The sequence below is a fragment of the Rissa tridactyla genome, chromosome 2 (assembly GCF_028500815.1).
Source record: "Rissa tridactyla isolate bRisTri1 chromosome 2, bRisTri1.patW.cur.20221130, whole genome shotgun sequence".
Classification (NCBI taxonomy): Eukaryota; Metazoa; Chordata; class Aves; order Charadriiformes; family Laridae; genus Rissa; species Rissa tridactyla.
Window position 1 is genome coordinate 104,905,067 of NC_071467.1, and position 19,378 is coordinate 104,924,444.

At 44.0% G+C, this 19,378-nt stretch overlaps 2 protein-coding genes across 3 annotated transcripts; both read left to right on the plus strand.

Annotated features, from left to right (window-relative positions):
* LOC128905530 (probable 2-ketogluconate reductase) lies at positions 1–5,026 on the plus strand. 2 transcript variants are annotated; one of them, XM_054191744.1, is made up of 6 exons: positions 1–40; positions 1,610–1,994; positions 2,954–3,125; positions 3,470–3,648; positions 4,196–4,292; positions 4,646–5,026. In XM_054191744.1, the coding sequence occupies exons 2-6, from the start codon at positions 1,613–1,615 to the stop codon at positions 4,797–4,799; spliced, it is 984 nt and encodes a 327-aa protein (XP_054047719.1). In that variant the 5' UTR covers positions 1–40; positions 1,610–1,612; the 3' UTR covers positions 4,800–5,026. The 2 variants fall into 2 exon arrangements, with proteins under 2 accessions (XP_054047719.1, XP_054047721.1); XM_054191746.1 differs by lacking the exon at positions 1–40 and adding an exon at positions 75–146.
* Positions 5,027–6,180: 1,154 nt separating this feature from the next.
* On the plus strand, positions 6,181–16,299 carry RBFA (ribosome binding factor A). Its single transcript, XM_054192209.1, has 7 exons — positions 6,181–6,349; positions 6,895–6,937; positions 7,583–7,759; positions 10,226–10,338; positions 11,533–11,617; positions 13,807–13,877; positions 15,551–16,299. The coding sequence occupies exons 1-7, from the start codon at positions 6,234–6,236 to the stop codon at positions 15,939–15,941; spliced, it is 996 nt and encodes a 331-aa protein (XP_054048184.1). The 5' UTR covers positions 6,181–6,233; the 3' UTR covers positions 15,942–16,299.
* The last annotated feature ends 3,079 nt before the right edge of the window (positions 16,300–19,378 follow it).

The following is a 19,378-nucleotide window of genomic DNA, read 5'->3' on the forward strand; positions in this document are numbered from 1 at the left end:
CGGACCGGCGGCGGCGGCGGCGGCGAGCGGGGCCGGCGCGGTGAGTGCTGCGTGCGGCGCCGCGGGATCTCCCCGGCCCGGGGCACCGGGAGTGCCGGCCCCCCCGGGGGGTCCTCCGCGCCTCGGTGGCCGCGGCTCAACGGGAGGTGGGACCGGGCGCGCGGGGCGCGGGGGGCTCCCGGGGGTCTCCGCGCCCCGCCCGACGGTCCGCCCTGGCTGTCAGCGGGATGGGAGGCGATCTGGCCCGTTCTCTGCCTTCCTTCAGGGCCGGAGAGAGCCCTGCGGCCGCCGGTCCGGCTCCTTCCTATCTCCAGTCCCACCTGCAGGCTCGCCGGGACACCTGCACACGCCTTCAGACAGGGCTCAGCCCGCCCTAAGCCTGGGAAAGCATCCATTGCACCGCGCTCCGGAGGCCCGGGGGCTTGGGAGAGGAGAGGGGGGAGCTGTGGTCCTGTCAAACTGGCGATGGGGGAGCAGCGGCGCCGTGTTGCGGCAGCCCCGGGGCTGGGGGTCCTGCCGGTGAGCGGCCGGCGAAAAGCACCGCCAGCTGGCGTCGGGCACAGCACACGCTTGTCTCTTCTGTAGCGCTGGCACTAGGGCTGCGCTTCCTAAGGAGCTGAGAGGCAGCGTGATGGTCTTTAACCCGAGATAAGAGACTTGATTCAATGCTTATAACTACTTCAATCAATGCTTCTAAATACTTGAAGGTCGGGTGGTCAGGAGGATGGGGCCAGGCTCTTTTGAGTGGTGCCCAGTGAGAGGACAAGGGGTCACGGGCAGAGGCTTGAGCACAGGAAGTTCCATGTAAACATGAGGAGGAACTTCTTTACTTTGAGGGTGTCAGAGCACTGGAAGAGGCTGCCCAGGGAGGTGGTGGAGCCTCCTTGTCTGGAGACACTCAAAACCCACCTGGACGTGTTCCTGTGCAAGCTGCTCTAGTTGAACGTGCTTTGGCAGGGGGGTTGGACTAGCTGATCTCCAGAGGTCCCTTCCAACCCCTGCCATTCTGTGATTCTGTGATTCTGTGATTCTTTCCAGAGTTGGTGGAGTGAAGAGCTGTCAGGACCCTGAAGGAGACCAAAGGGAAAAAAGCGTAAACCTATGTTCAGAAAGCAAATTAATAACTCCAAAGTCCATAGTTGACAAATTATAGATCTGTTATACTAAACAAGACTTTTCCTGGGATAATCTCATTCATTCTAATTACTTAATATGGTTGCATAGGTGGCAATCAAAGATGGAACTTCGGGGCTAAAAAATAACCCTTCCACTCACATCGCCACATTCTCAAATTATCAAGACTTTGTCCTTTAAATATTGAATATCAAACAGGACTAACATCTGGTAGCTCTTTTGTTTAAGTGTTAACATAGCTGGTGTGCCAGAAACAATGTTTTCTTGTCTTATTAACAAGATGATATAAAAATTGAACATCCTTCTGAATAACAGAAAGAACAGAAGAAAAGTTCTGCATGCGGGAGTGAATATCTTTAGCCAACTCTGTCATCAAGGGGGAAAACAGCACGGAATGGAGCCAATCAACTCCTGTTTTTCAAAAAAGGTGTAATGGGTCACTTGATGTCCTTTTGGTTTCTCATTGCTTTTGTAGGGCATGGAGGGTCAGGAACTGCCTTATGTGCTAACTGACTGTATAGGAGGGAAGCATGGAGTATACGAAGACCACATTGAATTTCTGGAGAAACACTTTCATCTCATCACCATGAAAGAATATCTTGAAAACAAGAAATTTCTCACTGAAAAGATCAGAGCTATTTATATGTGGTATCACAAACCAGTTATTAATGAAGAGCTGCTCCAGAGCTTGCCTAACTTGAAGATAGTTGCAAACTCTGGAGTGGGAATAGATCACTTGGACCTGAAGCTCCTCTCCAGCTATGGTGTGAAACTGTCCAACACTCCATTTATTGTTTCCACTGACACTGCAGACATGGGGATGGCTTTGATGCTGGCATCTTCCAGGAGGCTTGTGGAAGGTAATAATTGAAATGGTTTTAGTCTTTTTATAGAAAAGGTGACTTTTCAAAACATGCGGTTAGAAAGTGTGTGCTGACGCAAAGGTAAGCTTAAGAGTAGAAATATGAGAAAATACAGGGATGAGGAAAAAGTTAAGACAAATCTGTCATGTTGACAATAACTTGCAGGTAGTGCATACCATTTCCAAACAGGCGTATCAGCAAGGTAGATGTGTTCCTCTTTCAGACAGCCCTAAATTCAGGCCTCTTCTCCCTCAGCCTGTAGCCAGTTACTTGTTCTGCTTGTTCACTGCGGTCTTGCTTTTCAAGTTCTAATAAAAAGGGATTAAAAGGAGGTATTTTCAAGAAGGCTTGAAACCTGTCTTTGCCAAGCTGGCATGTACCTGAGTCATTACGAACAAGCAGTCCAGAAAAACCTGTCCACCATCCTCTGTGTTTCTTTTTCTTGCCAACTTTGGTGTATCAAGATGGCTGGGAATCGTATTTTGGCCTTACTGAAAGTCTTAATGGTACTACAACTGATTCATCAGTTGCATCATTCAGTATTTACGGTGTAGGTGACATCCACGGCACCACCAGTTTCATTAGCCCTGCTGATGAACCACCATGAATAAGAACCTGTGTTGCCAAGGTGCATTTCAACGGCACAATAATCTGTACTGCCGGCAGAGAGAGATGATGGGCAGGGGTCTGATGTGCATCGAAGGGAGGTTGCTGCTTTGCCCTCACCTTGCCAAAGAGGGGCTGGATATGTTTCTATCCTAAGCAAGAAAGCAATGTCAGATGCCACATTGAGAGTTCAGCATTATTCACTTGTCCAGAAATGCAATAACATTATGTTGCAGCTCCTCTGCTTCTGCCTTATCTTATAATAAAAAGTAAGCGGAAAAAAAAAGGAATGATTCCAGGAATCGCGTTATGCTTTACATGGCACTTTTCCTTCTTTTCCCTCCGCCAAGGCTATCAGATGGCAGTCTCCCCTGACACGGAGTATTTCCCCGCTGACTGGCTGGGGGATGAGCTTTCTGGGGCGACCTTGGGGATCGTGGGAATGGGCACCATTGGCTACAAAGTGGCCGAGAGAGCCAAAGCCTTTGAAATGAAGATTTTGTACCACAACCGGAATCAGAGGTAAAGCTGGTTGCAGCTCCACGGAAGGTCTGTTTTGTCTCCGTTACAACGAGAAGCTGTGACACAAATGCATTTATTTTATTATTTATTCAGTGCATTTGCAGGATACTCATTTCTTACTTTCCATCCTCACACGTATATTTACTGCACGTTTGTCTATAGTGCACTTGGTGTTGTGGGAAACAGCTTAGCATTTTTCTATTGCGTTACAGTCAGATACCTAGCTACCTGCTTTGCAGTACAGAGTGATGAAAACATTTAAGAAACCTTTTTTTTTCTAATGGTTATTTGAACTTTTTCTTGTTGCTTACTACTGGGGTTTAATTTTGGGTTTTCCCCCTCAGAAACAAGGATGAAGAACGTGCTGTTGGAGCTATTTACTGTAAGAAGATAGATGATTTACTCCAGCGGTCTGATTTTGTGTTGCTGTCTGTGAACCTGACTCCACAGACACACAAACTGATTGGGAAGAGAGAGCTGGAGCTGATGAAACCCACAGCTACTCTCATTAACATCAGCAGAGGTAAGGTGCGGAATAAATGAAACTGCATTATGGTTTGCTGGCATAAAAAGTCCTGGGAAAACCCAACTCTAATATAGAGCCTGTCACTCCAAAATTTTCGGTAAATTATTAGATTATTTAGATGTCTGCGGTCACGTCTCAGCAAAACATTTAAGCATTTCCGTAATTGTAAGCAAGTAGGTCTCTAAAACACTAGTGAGCTTGGAGTGTCAGGAGCCCGTGTATATTTGTATAATCTCCTTCTTAAGCTTTTCATTTATGTAGGGCAGTGTTGTTTCTAACATACATCAAGGTGGCACAGGCCACCCCGAAGTCTCACGTTGTACTTTGTTTTACGTGTACTTACTGCCTTTCAGAATTCCTGGCTGTCCAACTCTGATGCACCTACCCAAGCTTTTTCCTCCCGCTTCACCACCCTCTCTCTGCTGCCGCTTCTGCTTTGTGAACATTGCTAGCCCTGCTGTTTGCCTGACCACCATGCCCAAAAGGATGGTGCGGGAACAGTGAGGAATATGAAAATAAGGGTATCGTTCTTACTGCCAACCAGGTCTGGTTGTGGATCAGGATGCTTTGGTGGAAGCCCTTCAAAACAAAGTTATTAAGGCAGCTGCTCTGGATGTGACCTATCCTGAACCTTTGCCAAGGTAGGACATGTATTTAAGTTAAATATAAATGAGTGTGTATGTGTGTGGTTCAAACTAAGTACAAGTTTGTGAGCATGTAGGAGCACATGACGTATGTGCACTAGTCCTGCTGAAACGGTGTCCTCAATCCTTCCATCCTAGCCAAACAAAATTCACACTGACTCATTTGGAGGACTTGTTGCATAAAAAACCCACAAGCTAGGGAGCAGTTTCAACTCCTCTGAGTATGCTTGGATCATGCAATTAGTTTTTATTTTTAATTATTGTTTTAAGTATTTCCCTGGCTCCCTTCAGGTGACGAAATAACAGATTCTTTGTGAGTGAACAGCTCCGTATTTCTTTTCCTTTCACAGGGATCACCCTTTGTTAAAGCTGAAGAATGTTATAATAACTCCTCACATTGGAAGTGCCACCAAAAAGACACGTCGCCTTATGATGGAAAACATGATAGAAAGCATACAAGCGGGTCTTACCGGTCTTCCTATCCCTAATGAAGTATTACTGTAAAATGGCCTGCATTTAATGTTAATGCTATTAGTGTTTATCCTGGCCTGAGAAAACAGTAATTTGATCACTCTTCATGTAATTAACACATGTGTTATACAGATAAAATGTGCAAATTTATTTAAATAGCAAAAGCGATTCCATGTGGAAACCTGCAGTCTTTTGTCACAGACTTCACTGAAAAAGTCAAGTCCAGAGTCTCGCATTGGTGTAATCAATTTTGCTCACCTCCTCTTAAAATTGCCCATCAACCTAACACTGAACTGCACGACGTTTCAATCGTATTCTAGTGTCCCCAAGGCACCGCCTGGCACAGCAGAGGCCTCAGACGATGTGTTGGACCAGCGGTTCCTGACGCTCCTGCAGCAGCCATGCTTGTCTTTGGGGAACAGTTTGCAAGGCCTTTGCTGGGGTAGCCCTTTAATGGAAATGCCACAACCAGGTTTATTTTAACTTCCAAGAGAACTCACTGGTCCAGACAAAAGCCTCTGTGCATAGCTATGCCTGCATGGGGCTGGCCTGTCTCTGTGTAAGAATCATCCACCAACCTGGGGGGAGCTGGTGGATGAGAAGCTCACCATGAGCCGGCAATGCGTGCTCGCAACCCAGAAAGCCAACTGCATCCTGGGCTGCATCAAAAGCAGTGTGGCCAGCAGGTCGAGGGACATGATTCTGCCCCTCTACTCTGCTCTTATGACACCCCACCTGGAGTGCTGCGTCCAGCTCTGGAGTCCTCAGCACAAGAAGGACATGGACCTGTTGGAATGGGTCCAGCGGAGGGCCACAAAGATGGTCTGAGAGCTGGAGCACCTCTGCTGTGAGGACAGGCTGAGAGAGTTGGGGCTGTTCAGCCTGGAGAAGAGAAGGCTCCGGGGAGACCTTACAGCAACGTTGCAGTACAGGAAAGATGGGGAGGGACCCTTTGTCAGGGAGTGTAGCCATAGGATGAGGGATAACGGTTTTAAACTGAAAGAAGGGAGATTTAGATTAGATATTAGGCAGAAATTTTTCATTATGAGGGTGGTGAGACACTGGAAGAGGTTGCCCAGGGAAGTTGTGGATGCCCCATCCCTGGAGGTGTTCAAGCCCAGGCTGGATGAGGCTTTGAGCAGCCTGATCTAGTGGGAGGTGTCCCTGCCCAGGGCAGGGGGGTTGGAACTAGGTGATTTTTAAGGTCCCTTCCAGCCCAAACCATTCTCTGTTTTTTTGATTCCCCCAGCTCGGGCCCTGCGGCTCCCCAGTGTCGCCTCATGCCTGTGCACAAAGGCAGCCCGCCTTCCCTCCCGCCCGCGGCCGGCGCGGCCCGTGCCACCGCCTCCGCCGGGGCGCCTCGGGCCCGGGCCGCCGCGCCGCGAGGGGGAGCCGGCACCGCCGGAGCCGCCGCGCCGGGGGAGCTCCAGGCCGCTGGGCCGTGCCGGGCCGCGCCGTTGCGGCAGCATGTGGGGCGCCCGGGCGGCGGCGGTGCCGGTGCCAGGATGGTGCCGGGCGCTGCGCAGCTCCGCCGCCCTGGGCGGCTCCAGGAACCTGCTGAAGAAAATGCTCCGTAAAAAGAAGTAGGTGCGGGGGCGCCGGGCCAAGCTGCGGGGTGAGGCGGCTGGGGCCGGACGGGCCGCCGGGCCTCCGCTGGTGTGGGCCGCCTGCGACCTGGCCAGCGTGCCCCAGGCAGGCGGTACCGTTCCCCGCCAGGCCGTGCCGGTGCCCGGCGGTGCGGTCTGTGGGCGCCGGGCGCGGTTGCGGGAGGGGGCTGTGGGGCTCGGGGCGCTGCCGCGTTCCCGGCAGCGTGGGGCAGAGCCGCCCGCCCCGAGCCGCCCCGCGACCGGCGGCTCTGCTGCCCGTGGGGCTTCGGCAGCGGTGCCTCAGTGCTGTGCCGAGACACACCGGCCGCTAAAGAGGCCGCAGGGCTGTTGTCCCCCGCCTCGGCCCCCCGGTGCAGCCCCAGCCGCGGGCGGGAGGCGCCGCTCCCCGCACCGCTGCGGGGCTGGAAACCCGCGTGTTGCGCTGCGCCTGCGGGCGAGCGGCGTGTCCGTCGCACGGGGAACCCGTCGTTTCTCTGAGCTGCCGAAAGATAAAAGCTAATTTCCTTTCCTTTCTCCAAAAGAAAGAAGTTTTGGTACGACAGCCCGACCCTGGGGTCTAAAATGGTAAGTGCGAGCTTTTAAGGTTTATCTGTGCCGGGAGGAACTAGCTTGTGTCTAACTTTGGGAAAAGCATTTTCTGAGGGAGAAATAGCAGAATTTTGCGAATGGACACTAGGGCTCCAGTTGCACTGTGACATGCCAGGACTGCTGTCAAGAGAAGCCACTGGGTTCCCCGTGGCCCTTTCCTCTTCTGTGCTGGTCTTTCACCCGCGCCAGCACCAACACTCCTGGATGCTCTCGAGGACGTCGTGGAGAACTGATCCAGATTAAGACTTCTGTATACCAGTTTAGTTTTACTTTTATGGAAAACAAGTTTTTATGCTTGTTTTGTGAAACAAGCAATGCTTTACAGTTAATACATACTGTATTTTAGAAAACGGACTTACTGAGCTGCATAACTCGCTACAAAATAATAAAGAAACTAAGAAACCTTGGCCATAATACATGAAGGTCAAAGATTTTGTGAACAGAAATATTCTTTATTGAAACACCTGGTACATAAGAACTATATAAAACCATCACAACTGCAATAAAGGCATTCTAAGAGCATACTTAATAAAGTGCACAAAACTGTATATAATTGCCAAATCCAAGTTTGTAACTACTGATTAATGTGTTGGTTTTTGTTTTGTTTTTTTTTTTTAAAAGATGTATGAACCAACCAAGTTGGCCTCTGTAATGAAAGATGAGCAGACAAAAACTAGGAAAGAAGATAACATACGCTGCAGAGTCTTGAATGGTCTTATTCATAAAGCTGTGGCAGAGATGATGACTACCTGTGAAGTTAATCAGGAACTTTATGATCTCAAGCTGAAAATCTGCAAGGCAAGTGCCAAAGCTACAGCTTGTGTTCAGCTGCTCTGACAACGCCTTGAGGTGGGCATGGCACGCTAAAGGAGCTTCTCTGGGTATTGTGATGTGTGCAGGAATTTTACTGCATTGCTTCTGTTGTGGCCAGAGCACAGCAAGATTCGCCTTGTACACTAGGAGGGCTTTGCCGCTGCTGTACGTGGCTTAGTAGACCTTTGCCACTATAATGCCAGTGCAGCTTAGGGCAACTGAATGGTGATTCTCCTGGTATGACTTTTTTTGTTTTCTTACTCGGACATGTACTGTTTGCCTTGCCCTTTCAGAAGGAGGAGCCTGGTCTTCCCAACAGAAGTGTATCTTTCCAAGAGCCTTCTTGGTGCAGCTGTGGGAAAGCTGATACCTCCTCGTGTCCCTCAACAGTGTTATAGATTGAGGCCCAATAATTGACAGGAACCAGTCCAATTAATCAAATTAGTTTATTAAGCAAGCGGCAACAAGCAAAACAGCGCTGGGCGGCCGGGGAGTCTTTGCTCCGCCAATGGCGCACACCCACTCCCCGAAAGTAGTTGATTATATACTCTTCTGGTTCCCGTATATGTGTCAATCCTGGTATATTCCGTGTCTAAGCGACGTGTTGCTAGGGGGTCGGTCTTGTCCTGCCTCCTGATGGTCGTGAGGCTGAAGGCTCCTCATCTTTATCAGTGTCCTTGGGGAGACTCTTTTTAGCTTATCTCACAAATTAGCTCTTCCCTTTGAAGTGTTAAAACACACCAGATGCCTGTGATTTAGGCCTTGAGGTGTCAAAGTGCCCCAGACAGCACACCGGATGCCTGTGATTTAGGCCTTGAGGTATCAAAGTGCACCAGATAACACGCTGGATGCCTGCAATTTAAGTATGTGAAGAGTCGAAACAGTGTAAGTTTTCACCAGCCTTTAAGAAAGCCTGATTTGATTAACAAACATGATTCTATTTATTACAAACAGCATTCTTACACAGGCAGAAGACCTAAGTGGGGTGTGAGCTTAGTTCAAAAATTGCAAGCTTAACAAAATGGCATTGGCAAGCAAAGTTCCGGAAAGAATTGGAATTCTTAGGTAATTGTAGCTAGTGTTGTCATAATTTGTGGTTTCGAAAGGGATGTTGAAGCTCTGATTCAGGAACTAAGACAGTCTCCACATTGTTGTTTGTTGTCTGTAGTTTTTTCTTCTACATTTGCTATTTTGTTAAGATTAGATGATGCCAATGTTTGGCATAAAAGCTTGATGGACTTAACTTTGTTAAGTTAGAAGCATGGAAAAAAAAAATGGCACCTAAAAGGTGCATCTGTGACAAGGGGTTTGTCATTTATGATCGAAACAGATGTTTTTGACAACTGAATTCATTCTGTGTTCAGGCAAGTGATTAAAATTACATGGGCAAGATGAATCTTTTGTCTCTGTATGTGCAGTATCCTTCATATAGTATTTCTGTCTCTCTACGGCTTTGAGGACTGCTTGTCTAACTCAGATGCTGTGCCTGCACATAAAAATACTGGCTGGTGCAGGCAAGCCACAGCACTTTCAGGAGGCACTGCTGTAAATGAAACAATTTAAAACATGAGAGAGGGAAAGAAACAGCCTTCTTCCAAATACAGTCCAGATTTTATTATAAGTGCGTAGTGCCTAGTGTTCGTGCTGTACTGGGACATAGCAGAGACTTAGTCCTGATTTGGTCTTGAGCTGATTCCGGTCTGATATCGTTACTTCCGTTATCAAAAGAAATCTTCTAGTAGGCTTTCTGCAATCCATCAGAATTTGTTTTTTTCGGTATTGAAAGTTACAGTCACTGGTAATGGTATAATGGTAGTACAGATAAGAATCATGCTTCAGGCCTGATGCATTAAACTTTTATTCACTCGATAACATTACTGGAGTTGTCTTTTTCTGCTGACATATGTAGCCACCTGTTTGTTTGAAGATGATCCCTGAACTGTGTCTTCCAATCCTCCCTCTTCCTCGGCTCCTTCCTTTGGTTAAGCCAGATAGGTTATTAGAAGTTTGCTGAGTGTACTCTCACAGTGAGAACCTGTAAGACACTGCTAGATGCCATGAATGACTGTTACAGAAATCTTTCAGAATCCAATTTTTGTTTCAGAAGTTTATTCTTCAGGAAGTTTTGGTCTATCTCATGTGTGCTTTGGCCCCTGCACACCATGCGTTTTCAATTGCGTTTAATTCTGGTTAAACGGGAGATTAGGCAGTAACTTGCCTAAATAGAAAAAGTCCTTTCAGGTACTGAATGTAAATCTTACTTGGTGCTAAAATCTATCTCTATAAAGGCACCATGTAATTTATGGTTCTTAAGAGCAGAGATGGGATAAGAGATTCTCCTAAGAATTTACATATCCAGTGTGGGTCACCGTATGCTTATTCATGAACTAGAGACTTTGTTGTATATGAAGTATGTGTATGTATCATTTTAAAGAAACTGTCTTTTTGCAGGTGTCCCTGGCATCAAACTTTTCAGCATGTCGTGTGTACTGGAATCCTGCTGCCACTACGGAGAAAGACAGTTATATTGAAAGTGTACTGCAGAAGAGTGCTCCACGTATACGGTACTGCTATGGGACAAACAACTAGACCGCTTCATAAATTCACAGCCATGTACTAGTACCATTTTTTAAGTATTTCTAACAGTCTATATCTGATTTAGGTTTTTAGATATTTGGAGTCAAAGTATCTCCCGTGATGAGCCTCACAAGGAAGGATGGCTGTGTCAGACCAGCTGTGTGTTGTCCTGATGAAGCACAGCTGGCTTATTTGGCTTCTGTGTTTTCCTAGGATAGGACTGGGCTGAGCAGAAAGAAAGAGGAGCCTGGATGAAGTTTCACTTCATTGTACTAGTGATAGTGGGCTGGACATGCTGTGTGTTAACAGTAGGCCAGACTATGATGCTGCACAAGAGGACTGGCAATTACAACAAGTATATTCTTACCGATTCACTGTGGAATTCTGATAGCTAGCGATAATTTGTACCTCCAGAAGGGGTGACCGATATTATAGAAATTTTTCACAATACTGATAACAAAAAACAAATGTCAGGATGCTACTTTGCATTGTGATGCTTTTACCCATTTGTGGCAGAGGGTCCAGTGAGTTTTCAAGATATCATAGAGATTTTTGCCTCTCCCTCTTTCCTTGGCTTACCCTCTGCTATCCAGCCAGTCTGTTGCAGGATCAGGACTTCACACCATGGGAAAGGTGGCACTGAAGCATACTTGTAGAGCCATTTCCTTTCCCCCTGTTTCCCCAGGCTGTGTAATTCCTGCTCCAGCACATTGCTCTCTTCTGCTTCCAACAGCTTCCGCTCTTTGGGAAGGAATGTTGCTGGCTGCTAAGAAGACGAGGGGAGCCCTGTCAGTCCTTCCTGCAGCTAGCATGTAGGACTAGTTGTCTTGTCCTGCTGTGAGGGCGTTGTCCTCAACTGCTCTCACCGCTACAGTGGGGATACAGGAAGACAAATGAAATGGTGAAAGACCTGCTCCAGCCTGTGCGTATAGGAGACAAATCTAATATCACTGATACTCAGTGGGATCTGCAGCTAGTAGTTTTTGTAAGTTACACATTCAGAGTTGGGATTCTTCAGTGATGTATTGCTTAGCACTAACCTGAATGGATACACATCAGACTGTAAGTTTTGCAAACCATATCCTTAAATTTGCAGTACTGCTGGAATTAATCTAATGTATTTTATCTGTCCTGGAGGTGCTGTACTGTTACTTATATGGTGAATGCTGTATTTTTGCCAGGTATCTTCTGATGAGTCAGCAGATTCTAGGAAACGTACCCCCAATAGTATTTGTAAAAGACAAAGAAGCTGCAGTTGTAAAAGAGGTAATTGTAATCTTTGACTCGATGTACAAATATAATGATATGCAAACATGGTGACTTAGCATGCCATAATGCTTAGGAATATGGAGAGAACTGATCAGTCAATTGCTCTACCAGTCTACGTGAAATATCAGTCTGTGTCTATACCCTTTCCTCTTCATGTTCCAGTGCATTTTAGCAAAGAATCTTGAGTAAGACTGATGCTTATATACAACGTAAAAGAATCCTTGTAGCTATTGCCTTATGAACTTTTTTGGATGCTACTATTAAAATTTCTGAAGTGAAGTTTTCAGAGAAGCTTGTAGGCCAGATCATTAGGCCAATAAAGAAAACGTGAAAAATGAAATTACAATTTTAAGGAATAGTAAAGGGTAAGCAGTTGTCTGTTGCCTGGTGTACGTAATTATTGAAATGAAGTCTGAGGAGCTGTCTTCCACATTTTAAATGTTACATGGTTTTAAAATTCCATTAAATCTAATTAGTGATTTTTAATTTTTTTTTTTTACCCCAACCTTTTTCTGTCTGTGTATTGTTAAAATGTTTCTAGGGAAGTGCAGATCTTTGTGCAGAAGGTGTAAGCTCACTCATATGACTTCTTTTTTCACTTGTAAAATTATCTTTACTATTTCACGTTTTCTGTCAAGGCGTTGGCAGTTTTAAGTAGTTGAAATATTGCTAGAATAATGTTTTCTAGGAATTTGCTGTCATTAAGATTGTGAAGTGAGATATCTTAAATAGTGAGATTTCTAGAAGAGCAAGATGACACCAGTGAGTGGAATTTAATGAAAAATGTCTCCTCAAGCTGTTGATGTGAATGGAAAGAACATTAGTTGAAAAGAGCATGTTCGTATTTCTGTGCCCTGAAGTCTCTTATTCTTAGATGTGTTACTATTACAACCAATTACTGTTAGTGACTTATGGGCTCGTACAGCGTGTATTAGCAGAGCTGTGAGGGATAACAAGAACTTCAGACCATCTAGAAATGCAGTGAACTGCTTGTGTGTGGCCAGAAAAATTCTGAGTTTCATGCCAATATACCGATCCACGGTGCAAATGTTTTTCACCTGCATTAGCATCAACAAAACCCACGAGAATAGAAATGAACTAAACACTCCTGAAAGCTGTTTCTATTCATTATTATGCTCCCCCTAATCAACACAGGAACTTCTACGCAAGAAGTAACAAGTGATAACTTGGTCATTACTGTTATTACTCTATTATTAACACACTTAGATGGAGGTACAAATATCTACTCCTGCAGGTCCTGCCTTTCAGGTCTGTTATTGTGGAACCTGTTCCATTAATCACTGTTTGTCAGACTTTGTTAAATGACCACTTACTCTTTTTGATGAAGAAAACCCCTAGACTATCTTACCTTCAAGTTCAGCGCGCAGGCACCAAGAAAGTTAACCACTTAAGACAAGCAAAACCCCTCCTCGTATAGCTTCTGTCAGTGAATGTACTGGGAACCACTTAGATGGATGATCTTTTCACACTTTGCAGATCATCAGATTTGTGTAATCCACATATTCGAATAACAGGGCTTGAAGTAACGTAGCTGAACCTAATTTTGAAGTATTGGAAGAGGGGGAAGGGCCATCCAGTTCAACTCCAGAATAATATGCTGAATTGGAAAGGAAGTAATGTAAAGAAAAGTAGGAATAAAAATTTCAAATGAGATAAAATTTTCACAATTAGGTACAGTCTCTAAGCACTGAATATACTAGATTTGTAGCTTTTACTGGTTAGGTGCCATGTTAAAAGGGAGTTGGGAACTCAATATTTACATGTAATAGAAATATAAGCTTGCAGAAAGGGGGAAGACATGAAAAAAATCTCAGTGTAAGGATGTTATAAAAAAGGATTTGCAAGACTGAAGTAAGACCAAATAAAACAAAAATTATGTATGTCACACAATCCCTAGCCAACTGTTCAGAACGTACATAAGGCAAAAAAGCTTTGTAGGAATCCCTGGATCACTTATGCTATCTGACACAAACTTCCCAGGCAAGAAGTGTAAGCAGTTCCTGTAAATGGAGGAAAAGGCTATTTTGAAATGGTTTTGCTAAATATTCCAAACATGTAGAAAGTAAAGTATTTGATGTTAGGTACTTGTCTGTTTCTTGTGTAAGTGTGAGCAAAGTAAATTTAATACAGGACCTTTAATGTGTATTGTCTTCATGTGTTTACAGATTGAGGAATTATTGTCAAGGGCTGATTTTGGACCTCCAGAAGAAGAAGAAATATCTCAAAATGATTCTAGGTGGGTTTTTTGAAGCAGAATTATACAAGTGTCCGTTTTCACCTCTGTTGGCCAACTTAAACTGGGTATTATTTGACATGACAGTGTATTTTAATTAGATGTGTACTTTGTTGTTCTCTCAGAACTGAGCAAATAGTGTTATGAGGAAATAGAAAGTAGAAGAAAGACTTTTTGGAAGACCTCACTTAAAAGGCATCTCAGCTTTTAAAGAGATCAGTTGGGCCCTTTTATTAACAGAAGAGGCTACAGGATAGCCTAGGACAAAACTAACACGTAATCATCCCAGAAGTTAAATGTGGAGGACTGCATTTTATTTTGTGGCTTAAGCTTTCTTTACCAAAGCTACACCCATTTATGAAAATTAAGGGAAAATATTTCTTATTGTATGTGCTCTGGTATACTTTCATATTTTAGTGCAGACACATTTTCATAGGCTATTTTGTCATTGGTTCTTGTACATAGGTATTTTGCTGCAGACCACGGGTTTGAAAATATGGAAAGGGAAAGTCTATTTTTTATATATAAGACCTCTGTTAAGCGTCAGAGAATGTCTGAATTGTCAGTTGTAACAGTCTAGTGTATACGCTTTCAGAGGCAACTAACCCATCAGGTGATATTAGAACACATTCTTAGAAATTACCTGTGTTTGATGTCTATACTCTGAGTGATAGTCATCAGACTTGTTACATGCAGACCCAATACTCGTACTTCACTTTTATGAGAGAAATTTTTTTTAGATTTTCTAAGAATTCAAGACTCAATGTGTTTGTGATAATTACATTTTTAAAAAAGCTTTGCAGCAGTAATATTTGTTTCTTGCTGGTAATTTTCTCATGAGGATAAAAGCTCTGCATTTACTTGGCCACTTTTTTTCTGGTATAAGATTGGTTTTTTATAAAGGAGTTACAAGTTTACTGACAAATCTCCCTAACTTAACAAAAAAAGTAAGTTAATTTAGCATTCTTCTATGAGGGATTTTTTGGTATTGAGGGATAGGGCTGAACAATCTATTGGAATAATGATTCGGTGGACTGGATGCTCTCAAAGCCCACAGCCTTGCACTTGTGTGCTGCAGTCTGTTGGTGGAAATTACTTTTGTGCCTTAACATCTCACAGGACAGTTCATCAGGTGCAAATAAGAAGTAGCTTCTTGGGGGAAATCATTGTTGTGACAGACTTTCCCACAGGGCACCTAATGTCTTCCTCTGTTTGTGTCTTGTGGAAATACTGAAGTCCAGCTTAAGGTGCCGTATGCTGTCGTTCATACGTTTGTCTGACATGTTTTGGGCACAGGCTGCTGCTTCTCACTTCTTGGAAGACCTGGGAGAACTCTTAACGTCCTCGGGGCTTCCAGGTGCAGTGCTCACTCTGTTACCTATGTACACCTTTTCCCAGAAACAAACAGTTTTATCTGCAATATAGTTGCTTTATTGGCTTCCTCCCATTAAATCTGTTGACACGCTGACAGGCTTATACACAGCCTGTCCTTGGACACATGGTACGGTGGTAGGTAGGTGGTACAGTAGGGAGCACAATGTCAAACACGGTGCATTAATAAAGTTGAACTGAAAACTCCAGGTTATTTCTGTGATAACTCAAGTTGTCACAATTAGCATTGCCCCTTAAAATATCCACGGGGGAAAAAACTATAACATCTGTTTTCCTTTCCACAGTGAACTGGTCTCTTCAACAACTCAATCTTCAGATTCACCCATGCGGTCTAACCTTTTTGGTATTGATCATGAACTGCTGAATAAGCAAATAATGGACTACAAAAGACTGAAAGTGTCAAGAGATATAGAAAGCGCTGCCTGGACAGAAGAGCAGGAGCAGCAGCTTTCTAAGATTAAAAAGAAAATGAAAAAGAAAAAAACAAGGAATCCTCCTGATGATGACATTACGCCACAGAAATACTTATTGGACAGATATGAAGCTGATTACTGGAATGATAATACTGAGTCGGTCTCGGACTATGAGCTGGAGGATGAATTACAGGAAGAGGTAAATGAATTGGAGGCGAATGATGACAAAACTCTAAGTCAGACTACTGATAAACTGAAATGAAGTGAAAAAGCCACTCCCTTCAAAATGGAGGCTGCCAATAGCAAAAAAAAAAAAAAAAAAAAAAAAGACTGCCATAGATACCGAAAGATTAGTTTGGTACAGACTGTTTACCACATCCTCTTTCAGACTAATAGATTTGCCACACGTGGGGAGGTTTACTAGCACAAGATATGTAAGAAAACCAAAAATGCTATTTGTGACATTCTGTTAAACAGCTTTCAAGCTGCTGCAGTTGTAGGACTTTCAACCAGAAAACAGTTTTATAATAAGAAAACATACATAGTGCAGCACTGAGTTAAAAATTCTTGCAGTTCTGTTGATTATTTCAAATAAAATTATGGTTTCTGTGTTGAAATAATTATATTTTTTTTGAGTGATCTGGATAAAAATAATCACAAAGTGATGGTCTCTGTTATTCTAAGGTCAGGAAGGAAGAAGGAAGCAAAATAATGATAGTGGTGTTCAAAGAGCAGCCTTTAGTGCACAAAAACCAGGACAGAGTATCCTCTAGAGGAGCTTGTTGTCTAATGGGGGAACTCTTTCCACAAAAAGGTGAATAAAGTTACAGCCTTGAAAGAAAATAAATTTATTTATTTTAATATTCAGAAATTTACAGTTGCGCGAGGGGAACTGCAACCAGAAAAGAATGGAGAACTGCTCATCTGTTCAGCAGAACTGGGCAAAGCATTGATCATGACTGAAAAAACGTGTTAAAAACTCAAAGGCAGAGAAAAAGCAGCAGGGATGTGTGAGCCAGCACAGGCAGGATGCAGGAAAAACCACAAAACCATGAATGAAATGCAGGGTAAATTTTATTTTCATTACTTCGCCAACCGGGGGATGCCCAAAGCAGCACCCGGGCAGAAGCACACAAGCGGGAACGTAGGCACCGCTGAGCTCGGTCCATGCTAGAGGATCACTGACCCTGCTGTTTTCACCTGTTTATCAAGGATACATGCAAGCATAGTTTACCATTGTGCACAACAGGGCAGGAATCTCGAGCATGTTCTCAGGCTGTCTCTGAATCTTGCCACAGGCCTGTGTTACCTACACACAGATGTTCTACTTGTGCAACACACAGGGCCAAATAACAATTAGTACGATATATGTGTTTTTCGACACCTCAGCTGCAAGTCACTTGAGCACGTTTACAATCCCTTTTGCCAATCTTCTGTTATTTTCCCACAAGGCAAGAACGCCCTAGTAACCGTTTGAGATTTGGAAATGGATGGGGAGTCACATAAAAAGCGAGAATAAAGCTTCCTGGCTCAAAGCAAGTAAAAAATAATAGCATAGAGTCAGAAGGGCTGGAGCTTCAAAATAAGTCATAACTAACAAGGTAGTAAAAAGTAATTCTACCAGAAATAAAGAATATTTAATTCCATTAGTTAATGGGTAAATAAAGAAAGACAATGTAAGGAAGGTTGCACTGCAGTATGTTGCCCTAATTTTTCAAAAAGATTTAAAAGACAGGGAGTATAGGCTCCAGAATATAAAAAATAGCCTAAAGGATTTTTAGGTTGAAGAGAGGAGTTTGTGTCAGCAAAGAACACTGAAATTCACTGTATGTAATTTAATAATCCCCTTGAAGCATATTCTGAAGATTGATTGCCTGTAAGAACACAGAGAGGATATGGGCTATGAATGTCCGTAGGATTTTCCTGTAAGCTGTTTAGAGCTTGCATTGAATGAGGCTCAGGATCTCATAAGTGCATCACTTTTCTTAGGATATGTGTTGAAGCTGTAGCTCACGTTAGTACTTCCTTAACTTGAAGTAGGTGAATAATCCCACAAATTTCAGCGTGCCTTATTCAGGCTTTCCAGGAGTTCTTCCTAAATTCCACGGGGCAGACGCACTTTGAAGTAGATGCTTTAGTTTGTTTTCCTGTGAGTGAAAGGTATTTATCACATCACAAACTGTTCACGTGGAGTATCACTGTCAGTCAAAGCTAACCGTGAACTTGTTGCAACTTAGCAACAAAGCTCTTCACTTTTTGAATGAACAACAGGAACCTGTTAGTTGGTACTTGGTAAATGAATCCACAGAATATGTGGGACTGTCCTGCCTCTACCTAAAGGTTAAAAAAACGGAAAAAAACCCCAACACCTAAACAGCCTACATATTAGGCTTTTGAAACAGTGAGAACAAAGTTGATTACCTCTGCGTCTTGTTTAGCTTGTACATCTATAAACTAGGTTTGCCGTTCATAGATTAGATTTCATCTAAAACCAACCAAAACCATACTCGCTGTCAGCCCTAATACTTTTACTCCCTTGTTAAGCAAGTGAGGGCAGTTGATCTCTTCTTGCCACAGCTAATATCACAGAAATCAGGCTTTGTCCAAGAAGAGAGATGGCCTAGCGCTTACTCAGGGTGTCCAGGGATGGAACAGCCATTCCAAACCTGATGATGAGGAAAACAAAACAAAAGCAACCAGATTTAGAAGAGATGGAAATCTTAAAAATGACCAGGCGGGACAAGACCGGAAGGAAGAAGCAGCTCAGGGGGTATCTGGAGAATGGCAGCAGAGCAGGTGGGTGGGAGCAGCTCTGTCCCTGTTCCCCGCCCTCATCAGCGTTCTGCCTCAGCCTCCGCTGGCTTCCCAGGGAATCATGGTGGGAAGTTTTCTCTGCTATGCTACCAAGGCTTTTATAGCTGTAAAAGACAATAAATGAACATTACACTCTATCTGAGCAATATGAGCTATTATCACTTGCAGAATCCCTTGATTTAGTTTTTATGTACTGCATATATAACCACAGATGGGAAAGGAACTTCTGGGGCTTTCAGACCTGGTCCCCTACCTTCAATGGCTGCCAATTGCTGCAGTCCTGTTAATCCTGGTTAGGAATATGCAGCTGGCAGTAATTGTTATTTAATGTTGGCAGAATCAGACAGGCAGCTGAACTTAAGTGATTGGTGCCCCTGTGAGCATGTGCTACACCACTTGCATGTTTGAATCAATGCGATCAGTCAGTGACAGTTTTAAAAAACACAAGAGCTTTCATTGCTTCCTGTGACTGTTCCCAAACGCTCTGGGACACTGCAAGTGTATTGTTCAGATCTAAGTTTCAGACTGAATGTAAAGAAATGCTCTAGTTACCCCTCCAATCTGGTTATTTTCCTGAAGACATGGTCCTATAAGGTGCTAATTTTGAAGGGGAAACGAGGGCACAAAGTTCCTCTGCTTCTTTTTAGCCAATCAGTTTGATTTCTTTGACCACTCTAAGACCTTGCCCTTAAAGCGTTTATGCGTTTTGTGTCTTTCCAAAACGCGTTTCGTGTCTTTCTCCAGCGGAGTTGCTGAGGAATGCTGCTGTGCTGCAGAGGGGCTGACGGCGAGAAGTTTACTAAAGCTCTCTGAAATGTGTAACTCAAGGAGGGCGACAGTCTCCTTTCTCATGTGAGTCAGAAAAGCCACTGACAAAAATGGCAT